The sequence below is a fragment of the Somniosus microcephalus genome, chromosome 28 (assembly GCF_052327205.1).
Source record: "Somniosus microcephalus isolate GS21.2 chromosome 28, FLI_Smic_1.0, whole genome shotgun sequence".
NCBI classification, from domain to species: Eukaryota; Metazoa; Chordata; class Chondrichthyes; order Squaliformes; family Somniosidae; genus Somniosus; species Somniosus microcephalus.
In genome coordinates this window covers 25,794,027-25,817,002 of record NC_141014.1, presented here as the reverse complement: position 1 = coordinate 25,817,002, position 22,976 = coordinate 25,794,027, and the positions used below count along the sequence as shown (strand labels likewise).

General features: G+C 48.7%; 1 protein-coding gene across 1 annotated transcript in view; it reads right to left on the bottom strand.

The window, feature by feature from the left end:
- The window catches only part of LOC147099461 (caspase recruitment domain-containing protein 11-like), a 181,947-nt gene that overhangs the window by 82,279 nt on the left and 76,692 nt on the right, over positions 1–22,976 (bottom strand). Inside the window, exons 4-7 of the mRNA XM_085969636.1 lie at positions 14,919–15,244; positions 6,526–6,705; positions 3,662–3,811; positions 1,081–1,206 (exon numbers count right to left, since the gene is read on the bottom strand). Coding sequence (XP_085825762.1) covers positions 1,081–1,206; positions 3,662–3,811; positions 6,526–6,705; positions 14,919–15,244 — 782 coding nt within the window. The remainder of the gene's footprint in view (positions 1–1,080; positions 1,207–3,661; positions 3,812–6,525; positions 6,706–14,918; positions 15,245–22,976) is intronic.

The window sequence follows — 22,976 nt, the reverse complement described above, 5'->3', positions numbered from 1 at the left end:
GCTGAGGGGAGACTTAATTGAGGTGTATAAAATTATGAGGGGCCTAGATACAGTGGATAGGAAGGACCGATTTCCCTTAGCAGAGAGGTCAATAACCAGGGGGCATAGATTTAAAGTAATTGGTAGAAGGATTAGAGGGGATTTGAGAAGTTTTTTCACCCAGAGGGTGGTGGGGGTCTGGAACTCACTGCCTGAAAGGGTGGTCGAGGCAGAAACCCTCATCACATTTAAAAATTACTTGGGTATGCACTTGAAGTGCCGTAACCCACAGGGTTGGAAAGTGGGATTAGGCTGGATAGCTCTTTGTTGGCCGGCGTGGACAAGATGGGCCGAATGGCCTCCTTCTGTGCCGTAAACTTCTATGATTCTATGAAGGGAGATGGAAGGAAGGAGAAATTGCTAATGAGAGGGTGGAAGCGTTGGACTAGAAAATATGGAAAGTGGGATTACGTAGTGACGTAAGAAAACTACTAGGCACTTGGTCTAAGCATTAAACAAAGCTTTAATCAACTGTTTTACAACATGGAGGTCTAGTTGTGTCCTTCACTAGTTCCTGTTAAGAATGTCCTGCGTAAGCTGGGCCCGTGCCCGAATATTTATACTCTCCCTGGACAGCGCCACCCGTAGGCCGCTCAGTATTATTTCATAAGTCTTTCTTTCATGAATGACTGATTCATGTCACATAGGATATACGGCACAGAAACAGGCCATTCGGCCCAACCAGTCCATGCTGGCGTTTATGCTCCACTCGAGCCTCCTCCCGTCTTTCCTCATCTTACTCTATCAGCATAAACCCTCTATTCCCTTCTCCCTCATATGCTTATCTAGCCTCCCCTTAAATGCATCTATACTATTGGCTTCAACCGCTCCCTGTGGCAGCGAGTTCCACATTCTCACCACTCTTTGGGTAAAGAAGTTCCCAGATTAGGCTGGATAACTCTTTTTTCGTCCGGCACGCCGAATGGCCTCCTCCTGCGCCGTAAACCTCCATGATTCTACGATTCTAATCGCCCAGACGCAAATTGTTCAATTTGAATGGTTGGCGGGGAGGGGGATTGTATTGCTGGCATTGGGCTTCACCTGGTCTCGCTCCTTTTCAACTTCTTCCAGTTGGTGCAGAATGGTACCTATCCGCCGCTTGTGCATTTGGCATTCTTGCATGAGCATCGCAGACTGGAATTCGAGGTCTTCCTTCTCTCTCCGGTACTAGAATTAGAAAAGGTTCGTTCAGCAATTGGTAATGGACAATTACAATGGGATCCTTATGATACATAGTCGGCTAGCTCCCTTAGTGGCGCACTGCCTAAAATGGCATTAGGACAGGTTTAATTCCTAAGAGTTCAACAATTTCAGATCATAACCTCGGCCCCTATTCTATATTTTTTTTTTCCTCACTTTTTTATTGTTTGTGTTTTCTTCTCTCCCACTTGGCAGCTGTCCTTCATTCTGCCAGCGCAATTTACACTTCATCTAGAGCCATCTTTTGTTTCTTAACCTGTCCCATTACCATCTCCTTTTGCCTTGAATATCTCATAATGTCTCTTAATCTCTCCTGCCTTCTATCCTATCACTGACCTTCCCTTTTGTTCTTTCATCCCCTCCCGCCTTTCCCAGCTCCTACACTTGCTTAAAAATCTGTTCCATTTCCTGCTTTTTTCCAGTTCTGACGAAAGGTCATCGACCTGAAACGTTAACTCTGTTTCTCTCTTCACAGATGCTGCCTGACCTGCTGAGTATCTCCAGCATTTTCTGTTTTTATTTAATTCCTGGACTGTGCTCAGCCAGCTGATCTCAGTGCAGTTGGGGGACTACAATCGGCCTCAACTTACTGGGTTATGGAACAGTTCCTTGCTCCTGATCTCTCTCCCACTGACTGCTGCTCAAAGGGTGTGTGCACGAACATTGGGTGAAAATAGCATCACCATTAGTCGGTGATGCCATACGCAGTTGATTAGGTTACAAATGAAGAATTGGTACTTGGGGAGATATGGGAGAGGTATGGAGGTTCCCCGTGGAACAGTGCTTCAGCAAGAGTCAGTGAGAGAAAACTGAGGGAAAAGTATGGAAAGAAAAGAACTCACAACCTTCTGACTCCGAGCCAAGAGTAATACCACAGAGACTAAGCTGAAAATTTTAAGGGAAAACATGGTACTGATATTAAGGGGGAGAAATTTGGTATCGCCCCGTTTGGGGCGCGATTATTGAATTATCGGCCGGGCGCAAAGTTTAGCGCCTGGCGCTAATTATCGCCTCCGACTGCAAACTTGGCTTCTATCGCCCCTGGAGCTGATTGGAGCGCTAAATCAGGCGCTACACACCTCTCTTAAGGTGCTAATGAACCTGCAAAGTGCTGCTCAGTACCCAAAACTCCTTCACACAGCGTTGAATCTCTCCAGAAGTTTCTCTCTCTCTCTCAGAATGCGTGGTGCAAAAATGGCGCCGACAAAAAAAGGCAGGAAGCGGCCGCCTTTAAATAGCGCTCCCCCAGTCCCTTCCCGTCTGCAAAACGCTCCCCTCAACCTGTTGTTGCTAGCAGCAGGCAGAAAGGCAGGGGGCGCCACTCAATATCCGGTCTGGGGCGCTACTGGGGCATTGCACGCTCGATTAACGTCACGATCTGCCGGCGCAGGAGATCGTGGCAGTAGTGTTTAGCACCACCGCAAAATGTCTTGTCAATTTCGCGAGCGGTGCAAACATCGCCGTGCCCGGGCGCTAGATGCTTTGCGCCCTCTTAGGGCGCTAATGGGAGATGCAAAGCAACCAAATTTTCCCCCTACGACTTTCTTTTAAAGGGGTGGGAGGTTAAGCCAGATGTTGCTGTAGGACAGTTCCATGCATTGGCCATTTTAATGACCTTCTTAGCCATGCCAAATTCCGGGCTGTATTATACTGTAAATTCTAAACCTATTGAAACCTGGACTAAGGTTTCCTAATTAAGTTCATTAATGCTGTCAGCTCAGTGGGTAACACTCTTGCTTCTGAGTCAGAAGGTTGTGGGTTCAGGTTCCACTCCAGAGACTTGAGCACAAAAATCTAGGCTGGCATGCCCAGTGCAGTGCTGAGGGAGTGCTGCACTGTCGGAGGTCTTTCGGATGAGATGTTAAATGAGATGTCTGCTCTCTCAAGTGGATGTAAATGATCCCACGGCACTACTATGAAGAAACAGCGGAGTTATCCCCGGTGTCTTGGCTAATATTCATCCCTCAACCAACAGCACTATAAGAAACAGATGATCTGGTCATTATCACATTGCTGTTTGTGGGAGTTTGCTGTGACCAAATTGGCTGCCGCGTTTCCTACATTACAACAGTGACTACACTACTAAAATAGTACTTCATGGGCTGTAAAGTGCTTTGGGACGTCCTGAGATTGTGCAAGGCGCTATAGAAATGCAAGTCTTTCTAAAAACCTTAATATACTCAGAAAGATTGTGTCCTACCAATACAATGCAAATTCTGATTCAGAGATCAGAGAACACATCTCTTGTGGGCATGCAGCCGATGATTTTACATTTGCTCGTCACCTCTCAGATCCCAAAAGTGAAAGGGCAGTGTCTAAAGCCAACTTAAAACAGCACTTGAAAGAATGTTAAACTAGGAATTTGTAAGCCATTGTGAGAAATATAGGAATTCCTATCATGATCCAAACCAGATTTAAGAACCTTATCTCGGAGTTCCTCTGCTTGCTGAAGCTCCACGTTAGTGTTATGGAACTTCTCAACCAATTCTTGTCTGTCTTCAAGAGCTTCCTTCCGATCATGATCCAAGATGTCCCGAAGGGCCTTCTCTGTAGTGGGGAGACTGTTGTTTACCTGTCAGGGGGGTGAACAACAGAATTTTCAAAAAAGTCCCAGGGGTTTACTTCAGTGTGGCAATCTGGATTTAAGGCTGTTTCCCTCTTGGACTCTAACCCCTCAGTCAGGAGCTTACCAAATAAATTATAGCAAAATCTTCATGAAGAGGCTCACTCTGCCAGATGCAAGTACAATTATACGCGATGGTCTTGAATATATTGCAACCTATTCGACTGTGGATCTCCTGATAGCAGAGCCTGCTCATGTCCCCACTCAACATCGCTACACATGTCTTTCCATCGAGGTCACTCAATAGTGACGAGGAACGGAGCAACCTGGTTGGGTTTCTTCTCCCGAATGCAAGGACATTAAGTAGACTGTTATCCCCACTGAGGTTAGCTAACTCAACACAGACTCGGGGTGACGCGTGGGATCTTCTGGTCTGTATGGCTTAGTATCACAGCTGTGTCAGCTGTGGTTCAGTGGGCAGCACTCTCGCCTCTGGATCAAGAAGGTTGTGGGTTCACAGTCCCACTCCAGTGACTTGAGCATAACATCTAGGCCAACACCCCCAGTGCAGTGTTGAGGGAGTGCTGCACTTTTGGAGGTACCGTCTTTCGGATGAGACGTTAAACCGAGGCCCCGTCTGCCCCGTCAGGTGGATGTAAATAATCCCATGGCACTTTTTCGAAGAACAGCAGGGGGAGTTCTCCCTGGTGACCTGCCCAATATTTATTAACCAACATCAATAAAAATAAATTATCTGGTCATTACCACATTGCTGTTTGTGGGAGCTTGCTGTGCGCAAATTGGCTGCCGCGTTTCCTGCATTACAACAGTGGCTAGACTTCAAAAGTACTTCATTGGCTGTGAAGCCGTGAAAGGCGCTATAGAAATGCAAGTCTTTATTCTTTTTACCCACTGAACCATCGAGGAATTCTTCTAATGAAGCACCATTTTAATATTAGCTCTGCCACTCTGCCTATTATGTGTTGCCATTAACGAGAATGTGTTTGAATGTTTCGCGATGTGGGAGGGGGGTAAGTACATGACAGAATAAATATACACGGGCTCTGGATGGAGAGGGCTTTATTGGCCGAAAGGCATTCTGGACTTTATTATATCCTGGGATCATATCTGCACCGCGATCGTGCAGTGAATGTCATCTCGAGGTGGTTTCTCCAGGCCGATTATGTTATAAAATGGCAGGTGCAGCCCTAACATAAAATGGATGCTAAATTGGCAAGTTCCCTCTTAGACCTGTAGGATGGCTGGTATACAATCTGCTGCATTGGGGTTGCTTTTTTCCTGAGGTTGCAGCAGAATAGATGGTGCTTGAAACTTTAAATTCTCCACCTCACTCCCACTCTGACCTCTCCGTCCTCGGCCTCGGGCGTCCCACTTGACAATCGGGCGTCCCACTTGAACCCGACCCGTTCCCGCCGGGCGGGTTAGCTTGAAATGACTCCCTGAGTATCAGCAGACTAATTAGACCTTTCGGGGGGTGGAGTGGGGTGGGGTGGGGGGGGGTGCGGTGGCGGTGGCGGTGGGGTGGGGGGGGTGCGGTGGCGGTGGGGAGGGTGCAAACCTATGTGCACTTTCCACCAGGTTGCATTGGCTCGTGATCAGAAGCAGGAATAAAAACAGAAAGTGCTTGTCATTTTAATTCTCCGCTCCACTCCCACTCTGATCTCTATCCTCGGCCTCCTGCACTGTTCCAACGAAGCTCAACATAAGCTCGAGGAACAGCACCTCATCTTTCAATTTCAGATCATAACCTCTGCCCCCATTTTTGGGATGGTAGCGGTTGTTGTTGATTCTGCTATTCCCAGTTACACCTCCTCTAGATCCATCTTTTGTTTCTTTACATGTCCCATTGCCATGTCCTTCTGCCTTGTACCATCATCCCTTTCATCATTTAATCTCTCCTGCCTTCCAGCCTATCACACACCTTCCCTTTTGGTCGCCTTATCTGAGGAAGGATGTTCTTGCCATGGAGGGAGTGCAGCAAAGATTCACCAGACTGCTATCTGGGATGGCAGGAACGTCGTATGAAGAGAGATTGGGTCGATTAGGCTTATATTCACTAGAGTTTAGAAGAATGAGAGGGGGTCCCATTGAAACATGAAATTCTAACAGGACTAGACAGACTAGATGCAGGAAGGATGTTCCCAATGGTCGGGGAGTCCAGAACCAGGGGTCACAGTCTAAGGATAAGGGGTAAGCCAGTTAGGACAGAGATGAGGAGGAATTTCTTCACCCAGAGAGTGGTGAACCTGTGGAATTCTCTACCACAGAAGGCCGTTGAGGCCAATTCATTAAATATATTCAAGAAGGAGTTGGATATATTTCTTAAGGCTAAAGGGATCAAGGGATATGGAGAGAAAGCAGGGACAGGGTACTGAATTTGGATGATAAGCCATGATCTCATTGAATGGCGGAACAGGCTCGAGGGGACGAATGGCCTACTCCTGCTCCTATCTTCTATGTTTCTATGTATCTATGTTCTTTCCTCCCCTCCCTCCCCTCCACCCCCCCTTTCCCAGCCCCTGCACTTGCTTAAAACCTGTTACATCTCTAACTTTTTCCAGTTCTGACGAAGGGTCTTCGACCTGAAACGTTAACTCTGTTTCTCTCTCCGCAGATGCTGCCTGACCTGCTGAGTATTTCCAGCATTTTCTGTGTTTTAAACTTTCTCTCTCACTTACGCGAAGGCGGCAGATGTCAGTTACCTGCAGAAAGTGTTGCAGTTCCTGAATCTTGGTCTGTAGCTGGTGGTTGTCCAGCTGCAGCTTGCTAATGCATTGCTTGCTCGGCATGTTCCCGATGTCATTCTTTAGTTTGTTGGATAGGCTCCGCGCCAGCAGGCACTTCTCCTCGGCCCCGTGCAGCCTGCATTTCATCTCGTCGTTCTGCAAGAGAACGCCTTCAGGTCACGAAGGGGCAAAGCCATCCCTTGGCCCGGTTGTTCTTTCAAACACTAGCGACACATCGGGGGTGATTTTTGCCAATGGGGGCGCGCTGGAGGCGGGACTGCTGCTTGTCGGGTTTTAGTCCCGCCTCCATCGACTTGTGGCCAACCCACATTATTTTCCCTTGATTGACCTTGCGGGCCTAGCAGGCCAAATAAGGGGAAGCCAGTTACAGAGAACGTCAGCGTATGACGTTTCATCTGTCAAAAATTTTTGACAGATGAATTGTCATCGTTTGACAGCTTTGAGAAGCTATCAAACACTGACATTCTCTGTTGATTGGGGAGTCCTTGTATTCAAGGCTCACCAAACCTCTTTCCTGAGCAGAAAGCAGTGGCTGTTACATCGGAGAATGCAGCAGCCATTCTGTCATCTCTGCCGGTGAGATGCCGGAGCCTCCGCATCCCCAACTGTTGAAGCCTGCAGGAAGAAGCAAAGGTAAGGAAACTTTTTCCTAGCACTTTACACTCACCTCCCACACTTACCGCTCCACACTTGCACCCATCACTCACCTCCACAGTGGAATGTTCGACCCCTCTCACCCCCGCAGACCCACTGCTCGCCTCGCTGACCCTGGCAGGGCTTCCCGACGTCAGGAAGTCCACACCTCTTTTGGAAAAATGGGGATAATCCTCTTAACTGCCTGTTAGCAGGCAGTTAAGTGGCTGCAATCCCCTTCCCGCCTCCAGGAAACGGGACCCGGCGCGGGTCGGCTACCCGCCTCCTGGGAAGATGGCACGGAGGCGGGTTGGGGGCGGGATGGGCACCCGCTCCCAGATTCTGCCATTTTCCCGGCAGTCCCACCTCCAAACCCGCCTCCCCAGGGCTGGTAAAATCGACCCCCTTGTCTTCACATCTGTCGTCCAGCTTGTTGAGACTGGTTCCATTCCTATCTGTCCAGTCGTAGCCGGGGAATCTCCTGCAACAGCCTCCCCTTCCTGCTCCCACACCGTTACCTCTGAAGTTCCCAAAGAATCTGTCCTCGGGGCCCCCTCCTACATCTCATCTACATGCTACCCCTCGGCGACATCATCCAGAAGCACAACGCCAGGTTCCACATGTACGCTGACGACACCCAGCTCTACCTCACCACCACCTCTCTCGACCCCGCTGCTGCCTCTGATTTGTCACGCTGCTTGTCCGACTTCCAGTATTAGATGAGCAGAAAATCCTTCCAATTAGATATCGGGACGATGGAAACCATGGTCATGGTGTACTGTCCGCCCAGTCCCCCATACAAAGGCTTGGCATTTGGAGGGCACCATGCCTGTTTTACGGGTACTAAATGGGCGCCTAAGCCTCCAATATGGCGGGCAGGAAGCGCAAGCTAATTACGAGTGGGAAGTGCGCCGCCCGCCATATTGGCATAGGCAAAATATAGGCGTCCAGGGCTGATGCCTGAAACAAACGTTAGGTCCTTTCCACATTCAAAGAAGGGGCCTAGAGCCTGTTTTACATTGGATATACACAGGCTATACAGCACAGAAACAGGCCATTCGGCCCAACCAGTCCATGTCGGCGTTTATGTTCCACACGAGCCTCCTCCCGTCTTTCCTCATCTAACTCTATCAGCGTAACCCTCGATTCCCTTCTCCCTCAGATGCTTATCTAGCCTCCCCTTAAATGCATCCATACTATTCGCTTCAACCACTCCCTGTGGTAGCGAGTTCCACATTCTCACCACTCCCTGGGTAAAGAGGTTTCTTCTGAATTCCCTATTGGATTTCTTGGTGACTATCTTATATTGATGGCCTCTAGTTTTGCTCTTCCCCACAAGTGGAAACATTCTCTCTGTATTCACTCTATCAAAACATTTCATAATTTTAAAGACCGCGATTAGGTCGCCCCTCAGCCTTCTTTCAAGCGAAAAGAGGCCTCCCTCAGCAATATTGGGCTGCACCTGAAGGCAGTCGGAGCTGGGTCGGCTGCATGCAGGGAAACCAGGCCTGCATGTGGCCTAAAGGGACCTTCGCAGGCCACAGCCAACAACGTAAGTGTTTAAAATATACTTACCTGAATGTGGAGCCAGGAGTGGCAGCTGTGTTCATCTTGGCTCCACATTAAACCAACCGGGTTGCTGCCAGTCACCGCTCTGCCCCACGATCATATAACTAGGGCTGTAGAGAGGGCTTTAAACTAATTAGTGGGGGGGAGGTTTCTAGAGAGCAAATAACAGAAATGACAACGGAGAAGGTCATAGACTTAGGTAGCAGTGGGGAAATTAAAAAACAGAACGTGTCAGGAAGGGACAGAAGGTATGGAGTAAAAGGTAAAGTAGTAAAAGGGGAGAAAACAGGAACTAAGTGTCACAAAACATATTTAAAAGTTCTTTATCTGAATGCACGTAGCATTCGTAACAAAATGAATGAGTTAACGGCACAAATAACTACATATGGGTATGATCTTGTGGCCATTACAGAAACATGGCTGCAGGGTGACCACGACTGGGAATTAAACATACCAGGTTATTTAACAATCAGGAAGGACAGGCAGGAAGGGAGGGGAGGTGGGGTGGTTATGTTAATAAAGGAAGGAATGATATTGGGTCAAAGGAGCAGGATAGTGAAACAGTTTGGGTGGAGATGAGGAATAATAAGGGGGAAAAAACACTAGTGGGCGTAGTCTATAGGCCTCCGAACAGTTGCAACTCTGTTGGACGGAGTATTAATCAGGAAATAGTTGAGGCTTGTAATAAGGGAACAGCTATAATTATGGGGGATTTTAACTATCATATTAACTGGACAAATCAAATTGGGCAGAGCAGCCTTGAGGATGAGTTCATTGAGTGTATTAGGGATGGGTTTCTTGAGCAGTATGTAACTGAACCGACCAGGGGGCAAGCAACCTTAGATTTGGTCCTTTGTAATGAGACAGGATTAATTAAAAATGTCCTAGTAAAGGATCCCCTTGGAATGAGTGACCATAACATGGTTGATGTTCACATTCAAGTAGAGGGTGAGAAGGTTGGATCTCAAACAAGCGTGCTGAGCTTGAATAAAGGAGACTATGAAGGTATGAGAGCGGAATTGATTAGAGTGGACTGGGAAAATAGATTAAAGGGTAAGACGGTACATGATCAGTGGTGTACATTTAAGGAGTTACTTTACAACTTCCAAAAAAATTATATTCCACTGAGGAAAAAAGGGTGTAAAAGAAAAGATAGCCATCCGTGGCTAAGTAAAGTAATTAAGGATAGTATCCGACTAAAAACAAGGGCATATAAGGTAGCCAAATCTAGTGGGAGGATGGAAGATTGGGAAGTCTTTAAAAGACAGCAAAAAATAACTAAAAGATTGATTAAGAAAGGGAAGATAGATTATGAAAGTAAATTAGCAAAAAATATAAAAACAGATAGCAAAAGTTTCTATAGTTATATAAAAAGAAAAAGGGTAGCTAAAGTAAATGTTGGTCCCTTAGAGGATGAGACCGGGAAATTAATGGTGGGAAACATGGAGATGGCAAAAACGCTGAACAAATATTTTGTATCAGTCTTTACAGTAGAGGACACTAAGAATATCCCAACACTGGACAAACAGGGGGCTCTAGGGGGAGAGGAGCTAAATATGATTAAAATCACTAAGGAAGTGGTACTTGGTAAAATAATGGGACTCAAGCCGGATAAATCCCCTGGACCTGATGGCTTACATCTTAGGGTCTTGAGGGAAGTGGCGGTAGGGATTGTGGATGCATTGGTAATAATTTTCCAAAACTCCCTGGACTCAGCAAAGGTCCTGGCAGATTGGAAAACTGCTAATGTAACACCCTTATTTAAAAAGGGTAGTAGGCAGAAGGCTGGAAACTATAGACCTGTTAGCCTAACATCTGTGGTTGGTAAAATGTTAGAGTCCGTTATTAAGGAGACAGTAACGGGACATTTGGATAAACATAATTTAATAGGACAAACTCAGCATGGTTTCATGAAGGGGAAGTCATGTTTGACAAATTTGCTTGAGTTCTTTGAGGAAGTAACATACAGGGTGGATAAAGGAGAACCAGTGGACGTAGTGTATTTAGACTTCCAAAAGGCATTTGACAAGGTGCCACACAAAAGATTATTGCTCAAGATAAAAAATCACAGGATTGGGGGTAATATCCTGGCGTGGGTGGAGGATTGGCTCTCTAACAGAAAGCAGAGAGTTGGGATAAATGGTTCATTCTCAGACTGGCAATCAGTAACTAGTGGTGTTCCGCAGGGGTCAGTGCTGGGTCCCCAACTCTTTACAATCTATATTAACGATTTGGAGGAGGGGACCAAGTGTAACATATCAAAGTTTGCAGATGATACAAAGATGGGAGGGAAAGTAGTGAGTGAGGAGGACATAAAAAACCTGCAAAGTGACATAGACAGGCTAAGTAAGTGGGCAGAGATTTGGCAGATGGAATACAATACTGGAAAGTGTGAGGTTATGCACTTTGGCAGGAAAAATCATAGAGCAAGTTATTATCTTAATGGCAAGAAACTGGAAAGTACTGTAGTACAAAGGGATCTGGGGGTCCTGGTGCACGAAACTCAAAAAGTTAGTATGCAGGTGCAGCAAGTGATCAAGAAGGCCAATGGAATGTTGGCTTTTATTGCTAGGGGGATAGAATATAAAAACAGGGAGGTATTGCTGCAGTTATACAAGGTATTGGTGAGACCGCACCTGGAATACTGCATACAGTTTTGGTGTCCATACTTAAGAAAAGACATACTTGGTCTCGAGTCAGTACAAAGAAGGTTCACTAGGTTAATCCCGGGGATGAGGGGGTGGTCATATGAGGAGAGGTTGAGTAGATTGGGACTCTACTCACTGGAGTTCAGAAGAATGAGAGGCGATCTTATTGAAACATATAAGATTGTGAAGGGGCTTGATCGGGTGGATGCGGTGAGGATATTCCCAATGATGGGTGAAACTAGAACTAGGGGGCATAATCTTAGGATAAGGGGCTGCTCTTTCAAAACTGAGATGAGGAGAAACTTCTTCACTCAGAGGGTGGTAGGTTTGTGGAATTTGCTGCCCCAGAAAGCTGTGGAGGCTACATCATTAAATAAATTTAAAACAGAAATAGATAGTTTCCTAGAAGGAAAGGGAATTAAGGGTTACGGGGAGCGGGCAGGAAATTGGACATGAGTTCGGAATGGTCATGGCCCTGTGGGTAGTGGAGCGGGCCCAGGGGCCGTGTAGCCTGGTTCTGCTCCTACTTCTTGTGTTCTAATTCTGTGTTAGATTTCAGGAGATGGTTTTATTCCTGTTCCTGGCTGGGGTGGAGATCGCCTTTACAGAAGTTAAGTACTGTAGAAAATATAGGGACAGAGTAATCTCCTGGACGAGTTTCGATCGCCTAGATGGGTCGGAGAGGAATTTCCCAGATTTTTTCTCCCAAATTGGCCATTGGGTTTTTTATCTGATTTTTCGCCTCTCCCGGGAGATCACATGGGTTTGGGTGGGATGGAGAGTGATAGAAGATTTGAGGTTAGGATCAGATCAGCCATGATCTTATTGAATGGTGGAGCAGGCTCGAGGGGCCGATTGGCCTACTCCTGCTCCTAATTCTTATGTTCTTATGATCGTGACCTCAACCATCCCCTCCGCTGCCACCCTCCTAATTGCCCCCTTTCCTGGTCACCCCACCCCCCCTTTAAGGGCTTACCTTAGGGCCACTTCTGTCGCTCATTGACCTGTCCCTGAGGAGACAAGGAATTTTTTTTTTTAATTCGTTTGTGGGATGTGGGCGCCGTTGGCAAGGCCAGCATTTATTGCCCATCACTAATTGCCCTTGAGAAGGTTGGTGGTGAGCCGCCTTCTTGAACCGCTGCAGTCCGTGTGGTGAAGGTGCTCCCACGGTGCTGTTAGGGAGGGAGTTCCAGGATTTTGACCCAGCCACGATGAAGGAACGGCCGATATACTTCCAAGTCAGGATGGTGTGGGGAGCTTGGAGGTGGTGGTGTTCCCACCATGCACCTGCTGCCCTTGTCCTTCCCAGTTTAAGGAAAATGTTTCAAACTTAACTTTGAGTTTCAGCAATTTCCAGCTTGGTGCCATTTCCCCTTTAAAGTTTCCCGTTTGTCTGAGTGTTAAAAATAAATTCCTTGTTTGGCTTGGATGAGTAGCATTGCGACTCCCCAGAATATACACAAGATGGCGCCAGATCCTCTGTCACCCCCCGACTCTGATAACAAACTCGTCGTAGAATTAAACAGCAGCACAGCACGAGAGTACGGCTGATTTTCTACCTGTGTGTGCTATTCCCAGACATATTATCTAGTCCAGCGCTTCCACCCTCTCATTAGCAATATCTCCTTCCTTCCATTTCCCTCCATAAAATCATAGAAATTTACGGCACAGAAGGAGGCCATTCGGCCCATCTTGCCCACACCAGCCGACAAAGAGCTCTCTGGCCTAATCCCACTTTCCAGCTCTTGGTCCGTAGCCCTGTGGGTTACGGCACTTCAAGTGCATATCCAAGTACTTATTAAATATGATGAGGGTTTCTGCCTCGACCACCCTTTCAGGCAGTGAGTTCCAGACCCCCACCACCCTCTGGGTGAAAACATTTCTCAACTCCCCTCTAAACCTCCGACCAATTACTTTAAATCTATGCCCCCTGGTTATTGACCCTTCTGCTAAGGGAAATACAGGAAACTTTGGTTTATCCGGAGGTTATATGTCCGGAATACTCGATCTAACGGCAAAATCAGGAGCCGTTTTCTATATGTTTTTTTAGTTCTCGTTGCTTTTTTTTTCCCAGTCAGGCACTGCAAGGTCTGTAGCTATAGCAACAGCTTCAGCTACAGACGCTTGCAGCTGCAGCCGACTGTTTTGAAGCTGTTGCTAAGCAACAGGGTTTGTTGATTCACACGGAGCTTCTCAGTTCCCTATGTTTCAACATTAACGCTGGTATGTCCGGCACTTTTGATGTTACGGCACCAGCTTGGTCCCATCAGTGCCAGATATCAGAAAGTTTCCTGTAGGTCCTTCCTACCCACTCTATCTAGGCCCCTCATAATTTTATACACCTCAATTAGGTCTCCCCTCAGCCTCCTCTGTTCCAAAGAAAACAACCCCAGCCTATCCAATCTTTCCTCATAGCTAAAATTCCCCAGCCCAGGCAACATCCTCATAAATCTCCTCTCTAGTGCAATCACATCCTTTCTGTAATGTGGTGACCAGAACTGCACGCAGTACTCTAGATCCATGGGGAAAGTAAATAATCAGCCCAACAGATCAAGTCAGGTCTGAGAGAGCAGACGCAGCCTCTGCTTAACCCCTCAGGTAGACGTAAAGGATCCCGTGGCACTACTTCGAAGAAGCACGGTACGGACTCTATGGGCCGAATGGCCTCCTTCTGTGCTGTTATGACTCTATGGGCGGAATTTTGCCAATGGGGAGCTTTTGGAGGCGGGACTCCCACTTGTCGGGTTTTAGTCCCGCCTCCATCGACTTGTGGCCAACCCACGCTATTTTCCCTTGATTGACCTTGTTAAGCCCCGCCCAGCCTGCTTAGCAGGCCAATTAAGGGGAAGCCGGTTACAGAGAATGTCAGCGTATGACGTTTCATCTGTCAAAATTTTTTGACAGATGAATTGTCATCGTTGGGCAGCTCTGTGAAGCTGTCAAACACTGACATTCTCTGTAGTTTGATGAGTTCTTGAATTCAAGACCCATCAAACCTCTTTCTTTAGCAAACATTAGATGATTGTTGCATTGGAGAATGCAGCGGCCATCTGTCATCTCTGCCGCGGAGATGCGAGGCTCTCATGCCTCCAAACCCGCATCCCCAGGGCTGGCAAGATCGCACCCTATGACTCTATAAGAGCAGGGGGCTTCTCCCTGGTGTCCTGGGCAATATTTATCCCTCACCCAACATCACTAACAGATGGTCTGGTCATCTGTTTGTGGGATCTTGCTGTGCGCAAATTGGCTGCCGTGTTCCCCACATTACAACAGTGACCACTCTTCTAAAGGACTTCACTGGCTGTAAAGCGCTTTGGGACGTCCTGAGGTCGTGAAAGGCGCCACAGAAATGCAAGTTTGTTCTTTCTCTATAACCTGTTTTAGTTGGCGAACTAAAATCAGAGGTGGTGGGCCAACAATTTCCGGCCAACAAGTGCGGAATCGGCATTTAATGCAGTTCTAACATTAAAATGGGTTCTGCCACCCCTGGCATCTCACCTCAAGCTGAAGGTCCCGAAACCTCATCACCGCCACATTCTTCTCCTCGTTGAGCTGGGCGTATCTCATTGCCAGCAAGTAGCTCTCCTCCTTGACCTTGTTGAGCTCGTTGGTGTAGATGTTGAATTCCTCCTTCAGCTTGCTGTAGCGCTCCGGGAAGCTCCTCAGCTCTTGGTTGTGGTGGCTGAGCTGCTTGTTGCTCTCCTGCAGTGCCTCGCACTTGCCGTGCAGCTTGTGGAGCTCCATGTCCCGGTCCTTCAGCTGCTTCTGTACCTTCACTGCCTCATTCATCAGGAACTGCGTCAGCCCTTCATAACCCTCTTCCACTGCGGGAACAGTCGGGTGTGAGGACATGCACTTCTCAGGTAAGGGAAGAATCATTCAATAACATTGAGGTCCTTCAGGAAAACCCGATCTCGCTGCTGCTACTGTGATAATCGCCCTGGTTGAGTGACATCAGGGTGGGTGGCCGCTCATGGCGCTGTGGCCAAGAGGGTGTTAAATCAACAAATTAAAAATAAAAATGAACAATTTTGATGAAAAGGATTCAGGCGCAATGTATCTGTAAGCTGCAATGTTGGCTTTTATTGCAAAGGGAATGGAGTATAAAAGCAGGGAAGTCCTGTTAGATATATTTCTTAAGGCTAAAGGGATCAAGGGATATGGGGAGGAGGCAGGGACAGGGTACTGAATTTGGATGATCAGCCATGATCTCATTAAATGATGGAGCAGGCTTGAGGGGCCGAATGGCCTACTCCTGCTCCTATCTCCTATGTTTCTATGTTACAGCTGTACAGGGTATTGGTGAGGCCACACCTGGAGTATCGCGTACAGTTTTGGTCTCCTTATTCAAGGAAGGATATACTTGCATTGGAGGCAGTTCAGAGAAGGTTCACGAGGTTGATTCCGGAGATGAAGGGGTTGTCTTATGAAGAAAGGTTGAGCAGGTTGGGCCTATACTCATTGGAGTTTAGAAGAATGAGAGGGGATCTTATTGAAACATATAAGATTCTGAAGGGGCTCGACAGGGTAGATGCAGAGAGGATGTTTCCCCTCGTGGGGGAATCTAGAACTAGGGGAAACCCTTTTAAATCAGAAATGAGGAGGAATTTCTTCTCTCAGAGGGTCGTGAATCTGTGGAATTCTCTTCCCCAGAGAGCTGTGGAGGCTGGGTCATTGAATATATTTAAGGTGGAGAGAGACAGATTTTTGAACGATAAGGGAGTCGAGGGTTATGGGGAGTGGGCAGGGAAGTGGAGTTGAGGCCAAGATCAGATCAGCCATGATCTTATTGAATGGCGGAGCAGGCTCGAGGGGCCAAATGACCTACTCCTACATCATATGTTCTTATGTAGAAATTTTGTTGTTTATTAACTTGGAGTGTAATTTAATGTTTAGCATATCTGTTAATTAGCTATAATGTTATTTTTTATGACTTATAGGAGGCGAAATTCAGCTCCTTTGTGCCTGCCGTTAGCACCTCCGGGGGCGCTAATGGGGCACAAAGGGATTATCACCCGGTGGGGGCGGGGGGGGTGGGCGATAATAGCGCCTCCTGAAAAATTTGGCGGGGCACTGCTAAGGCGCTAGCCGATAGTGCCGCGCCCCACCGGTAGCTGCCCGGGCCACTGTGCCGCCGGCGATGACATCATCGCCAAGTGACGCGACCCTTTAGTGCCCCGCCTGCAGCCCCTTACCGCCCCGTGGCAGAAATTCAGCTGCGCCCCACGAGGGTGCCGCGGGCGATGTCAGCGCCAGACCCGCGGGTCGAGAACCGGGCCGACCTCCGCCCGCGGGGCGGTATTTAAAGGGGAGGTGCAGCTTGCGACCCGCGCCACCATTTTCTTCTTTTGGCCGACCTCCAGGAAGGCCCTTCACGGTGGCCCTTGGCCTGGTCCTGGCCACGATCGCACAGCCCGGCATCGCGTCTCGACACCACACCGCCCCGGTGTCCGAGTGTGGGCCATCGGAGGCCCTGCAGAGCTCGCAACGGCCCTCCCCTTTAACGGAAGGGGAGGGGTGGTGAAACGTGACAGCGCTATGCGGAGCGGCCGCCTAGCGCTCTGGCATTCAAGCGCTTTGCGCCCCGACACCACCCCGAGAGGAAGTGGCGCGCCCGAGATTGCGCTCCACTTGCTGTGCAGGGCGGTAAGCCGGAGTTAGCGGCCAGGGCGGCACATCCGCGCTGGCCGCTAAATGTCCAGAGCTAATTCGGTTACCACCCCCATACGGGGCCTAACCGAATTTCGCACCCATATTGTTTATTATTTGAATAAAATTGAATGTAATTGAATTGAATTTTGTGTCATTTCCTCTTTTGTATATTGTTTTAATAAACTATAAAAACTTTGGAGATTACAGCTTTATTTCTGAAACTTTCGCTAATACTACTAGCATAGGATTTGGAAGGGAGTGTGGGGGAATTTTAAATGTCCAGAGTGGATTGAACTGGATTTCAAATTGGCTCATAGCTGGATTTTTACCATGACAGTCTTATGCAAGATTGGGTGAGTGGAGGTGGCAACTTGCCCAGTGTGTGGGACACGGGGTGAGACTCTGTCCCATTTACTGGTGTTATGCCCGCAGTTAAAGGATTTTAAGTACTACATTCGACAGTTGTGTGAGGTTTTTTTGCTGGGTGGGGACCGAAGAGCGAGGATGGGAATCCCGTGGGACTCAATTTTGAGATGGGGATTGCAGGAGAGTCTGCCCGAGCCTTGCGGAGCGGAAATTAATTTAATGTTCAGTTTGGCTAGATTCGTGATTGTGCAAAGAAGGAATGCTCTGTTTTTTAAGGGGAGGAGAATCAATCTAAAAGAGTATTTTAAATATAAGCTAAAAGATCATTATAAGGCTCTGTGGATGTTCAATTCAGAAAGGAATTTAAAGATAGCATTTTATGATCAGTCCTTAAAGTACAATAGATTAGTATATGTCACAGGAGTCAAATTAAACTTCAGGTTTTGATGTTAATAAGTGGTGGAGGAATGGCTGTGCAGAGTGGCGGAATGGATTTGTATGATACAATGGAATGATCACCACGTTGTAAATGTTTTAAATGTTGAATAAATCAATATATTTTTTAAAACTACCAATGTTCCCTCTAATTTTTCTTTGGGTGCATGGTCCCTTTAAGGGGCCGCGCAGCCCGATCAGATTTCTGCACATGTGCGGTTTTTCCATTCAGAAGCCGGCAAGCTGCCTCGGCGGAACCTCCAGACAGCTGCGCAGCCGGCTTAACGGGAAAATTGGCGACTACATAACTAAGCGCAAATAAAGGGCGCCAAAATACAAGTCCGTCCAGGGCGCCATTTTCCCTAAGGCCGGCCCTGAGTGCCATAATCTTGTAAAAGCTCCTTTTCCTTTGATGAAATGCAGAACTGCGTTTCAAAATCCACCAGTGTCAGCTGTGGCTCAGTGGGTCGCCTCTGAATCAGAAGGTCGTGGGTTCAAGTCCCCACTCCAGAGACTTGAGCACAAAAATCTAGGCTGACACTCCCAGTGCAGTGCTGAGGGAGTGCTGCACTGTCAGAGGTGCCGTCTTTCAGATGAGACGTTAAACCGAGGCCCCGTCTGCTCTCTCAGGTGGACGTGAAAGATCCCATGGCACCATTTCGAAGAAGGGCGGGAGTTATCCCCGGTGTCCTGGGGCCAATATTTATCCCTCAGTCAACATCAATAAAAAAAATGTAAGAAGTCACACAACACCAGGTTATAGTCCAACAGCTTTATTTGAAGTCACAAGCTTTCGGAGCGCTGCTCCTTCGTCAGGTGAAGTCTCCGAAAGCTTGTGACTTCAAATAAAGCTGTTGGACTATAACCTGGTGTTGTGTGACTTCTTACATTTGTCCACCCCAGTCCAACTCCGGCATCTCCACACCATGATCACTAAAACAGATTATCTGCTCATTATCACATTGCTATTTGTGGGAGCTTGCTGTGTGCAAATTGACTGCTGTGTTTCCCACATTACAACAGTGACCACACTTCAAAAAGTGCTTCATTGGCTGTAAGGTGCTTTGGGACATTCTGCGGTCATGAAAGGCGCTATATAAATGCAAATCTTTCTTTTCTTTCTTTTACCCATCCCGTGTCAGTAGTGCATATCACTTTGGAGTACAACACTGGCATCTATCCGACAATGTGGAAAACTGCCCAGGTATGTCCTGTCCACAAAAAGCAGGACAAATCCAATCCGGCCGATTACCGCCCCATCAGTCTACTCTCAATCATCAGCAAAGTGATGGAAGGTGTCATCGACAGTGCTATCAAGCGGCACTTACTCACGGATGCCCAGTTTGGGTTCCGCCAAAACCACTCTGCTCCCAACCTCATTACAGCCTTGGTCCAAACATGGACAAAGGAGCTGAATTCCAGAGGTGAGGTGAAAGTGACTGCCCTTGACATCAAGGCAGCATTTGACCGAGTGTGGTAGGAAGGAGCCCTAGTAAAACTGAAGTCAATGGGAATCAGGGGGAAAACTCTCCACTAGCTGGAGTCATACCTAGCACAAAGGAAGATGGTTATGGTGATTGAAGGTCAATCATCACAGCCTCAGGACATCGCTGCAGGAGTTCCTCAGGGCAGTGTCCTAGGCCCAACAATCTTCAGCTGCTTCATCAATGACCTTCCCTCCATCATAAGGTCAGAAATGAAAATGTTCGCTGATGACTGCACAGTGTTCAGTGCCATTCACAACTCCTCAGATAATGAAGCAGTCCATGCCCGCATGCAGCAAGACCTGGATGACGTTCAGGCTTGGGCTGATAAGTAGCAGGTAACATTCGCGCCACAGAAGTGCCAGGCAATGACTATCTCCAACAAGCGAGAGTCTAACCACCGCCCTTTGACATTCAATGGCATTAACATCGCCGAATCCCCCACCATCAACATCCTGGGGGCAGCACTGACCAGAAACTTAACTGGACCAGCCACATAAATACTGTGGCAACAAGAGCAGGTCAGAGGCTAGGTATTCTGCAGCGAGTGTCTCACCTCCTGACTCCCCACAGCCTTTCTACCATCTATAAGGCACAAGTAAGGAGTGTGATGGAATACTCTTCACTTGCCTGGATGAGTGCAGCTCCAACAACACTCAAGAAGCTCGACAACATACAGGACAAAGCAGCCCGCTTGATTGGCACCCCATCCACCACCTTAAACATTCACTCCCTCCACCACCGGCGTACCGTAGCTGCAGTGTGTACATCTACAAGATGCACTGCAGCAACTCGCCAAAGCTTCTTCAGCAGCACCTCCCAAACCCGCGACCTCTTCCACCTAGAAGGACAAGGGCAGCAGGTGCATGGGAACACCACCACCTCCAAGTTCCCCTCCAAGACACACACCATCCTGACTAGGAAATATATCGGCCAACCCTTCATTGTCGCTGGGTCAAGAACCTGGAACTCCCTCCCTAACAGCACGGTGGGAGTATCTTCATCACACGGACTGCAGCGGTTCAAGAAAGCGGCTCACCACCACCTTCTCAAGGGGCAACTAGGGATGGGCAATAAATGCTGGCCTTGCCAGCGACGCCCATGTCCCATAAAAACTAATTTAAAAAAAGTGTGGATGACGGAAGCTCAATTCTATTTTTGTCATAAAAGATTTGCGATGAGCTTTTATCAGCGGCAAAACAAATACCAGAATTCCAACCCGGTGCAGTCAATGCTGTTCAATTTTGGCTTAACACTCCTTCAGCGCAGAGAGCGTGCAGTCAACTGGTTAATACTGCAAACTCTCCTCCCGTCAGTTTAGGACATGAATATACTGAAAAATGCCTGCCAGTACCTGTCATTGAGTGGGCTGTTTGTGCATTGCTAGTCCAGCCTTCCACAAAAGAAACGTTGGGGATAGTGACTGATCTCTTTATCTGTTCTTACCGCCTCTCCAAAATCCATGCAGGAACATGCAGAACAGATTCCAGAGCCGGCGCAGCAGAATCACAGATCTGGGATTCGGATAAGCGAGGCAGATTCAGTCCTGCAAATTTCGGGAACTGGATATTGGTTTCCTGAATCAAATAACCGCCAGTATATAAAAACAGCTTAAAGCAGCCTTTGAATGTTATCTTTTTTTTGTATTAGTTCACGGGATGTGGGCGTCACTGGCAAGGCCAGCATTTATTGCCCATCCCTAATTGCCCCTTGGGAAGGTGGTGGTGAGCCGCCTTCTTGAGCCGCTGCAGTCCGTGAGGTGAAGGTGCTCTCATACAGCGCTGATAGGTGGAGCGCTCCAAAATTTTCACCCAGCCACGATCGAACACTAACCATCGCTCACAAGGCGTGGAGAACTGTTGAGACTGTGGTGTCGTTGTGTACCACACACACACACAACCAAAAATAAATGCTGATTTGTAGCTAGCTATCAGTCACCATTAGGGTCGCCAACTCTGATTGGGTCTATTCCTGAAGGATTCATCACATGACCTGCCACCTCCAACCGCCCCGCCCCTGCACTCCCGCCATTGGTCCATCCTCCAGGCAACCGCAGCCAATTGGAAAGGGAACAGATTCTCTGGTACCCAATTGGGTTAATCTAGACTGTTCATCAAACAACCTTATCTCCTCCATCGGCAATATTTTTATCTATATATATAGAGTGGTTGGTTTGTCTGTCTGTCTGTCTGTCTGTTTGTCTGTCTGTCTGTCTGTCTGCTATACACTCAAAAGTTACACGCATGTTATATCAAAAGAAAGCTTATCATAGGGGAGTCTAATAGGCGTATTTACTTTTTGGTCAGACAAAAATTGTTCGGACAGTATACAAAAAAGGTTCAAAAAACGGCAACATTCCACTCATTAGCGTTGAGTGACGTGATGGTTGACCAATCGTACAGGGGATTAACCTGATGGTTGACCAATCGGTGCGGCACGGGGGGTGTTTCATTGCATGTGTGGGCGGGCCTAATACTTCTGAGCTGAGGTGAGTGGCCGCCATCTTGATTCCTAACTATTGATTTATTTTTCCCACTTTCTGTGTGTTTATTTTGAAATATAGATTTCCAGCAAAAAAAAAGTTGGTTTTAAAAGAAAAAAAAATACTTTTGCAAAGGGGACTCGGGCTTTCCCCCCCCTCGGCGGTGGATGAGCTGCCTGCAGGCCTCAGGCCTCAAAGCCTCGGCCTCTCCTCACCAGCCACACCCGAGCTAGGCACCGCCCGACCCGCTGGGCCCGCCTCGCGATCGCCACCATCTTGGTAAAGGCTGGCGGGGCGGGACTGAGCCGAGCGTAGCCATCATCGCCATCTTGGTAAAGGCTGGCGGGGCGGAAGACAGCGCGCGCGTGAACGTCGGCGGCGGCCCGGAGCGCGACCTGAGCTAAGGTGAGTCTGGCCGGGCCTCACGCGCTAGGCCGCGCACCGGCCGGCCCTGAGGCGCTGATCCGCACACAGGGGCTTCGGGTCACTGCGTCCAGGCTCTGAGGAAAGGGAGAGAGAGAGGGGGAGGGAGGGAGAGAGGGGGAGGGAGGGAGAGAGAGGAAATCAGGGGGAGGGAGAGGAGGGAGGGAGAGGAGAGGGGGAGGGAGAGGAGAGGGAGGGGGAGGGAGAGGAGAGGGAGGGGGAGGGAGAGGAGAGGGAGGGGGAGGGAGAGGAGAGGGGGGAGGGAGAGGAGAGGGGGGAGAGGAGGGGGGGAGGGAGGGGGGGAGGGAGAGGGGTGGGGGAGGGTGAGGAGGGGGCGAGGGAGAGGAGAGGGGGGAGGGAGAAGAGAGGAGAGGGGGAGGGAGAGGAGAGGGGAGGGAGGGAGAGGGGGAGAGGGCGAGGGAGGGAGAGGGGGAGAGGGGGAGGGAGGGAGAGGAGAGGGGGAGGGAGAGGAGAGGGGGAGGGAGGGAGAGGAGAGGGGGTGGGAGGGAGAGGAGAGGGGGGGAGGGAGAGGGGGGAGGGAGAGGGGTGGGGGAGGGAGAGGGGTGGGGGAGGGAGAGGAGGGGGGAGGGAGAGGAGAGGGGGAGAGGAGAGGAGAGGGCGAGGGAGAGGAGAGGGGAGGGAGGGAGAGGGGGAGGGAGGGAGAGGAGAGGGGGAGGGAGGGAGAGGAGAGGGGGTGGGAGGGAGAGGAGAGGG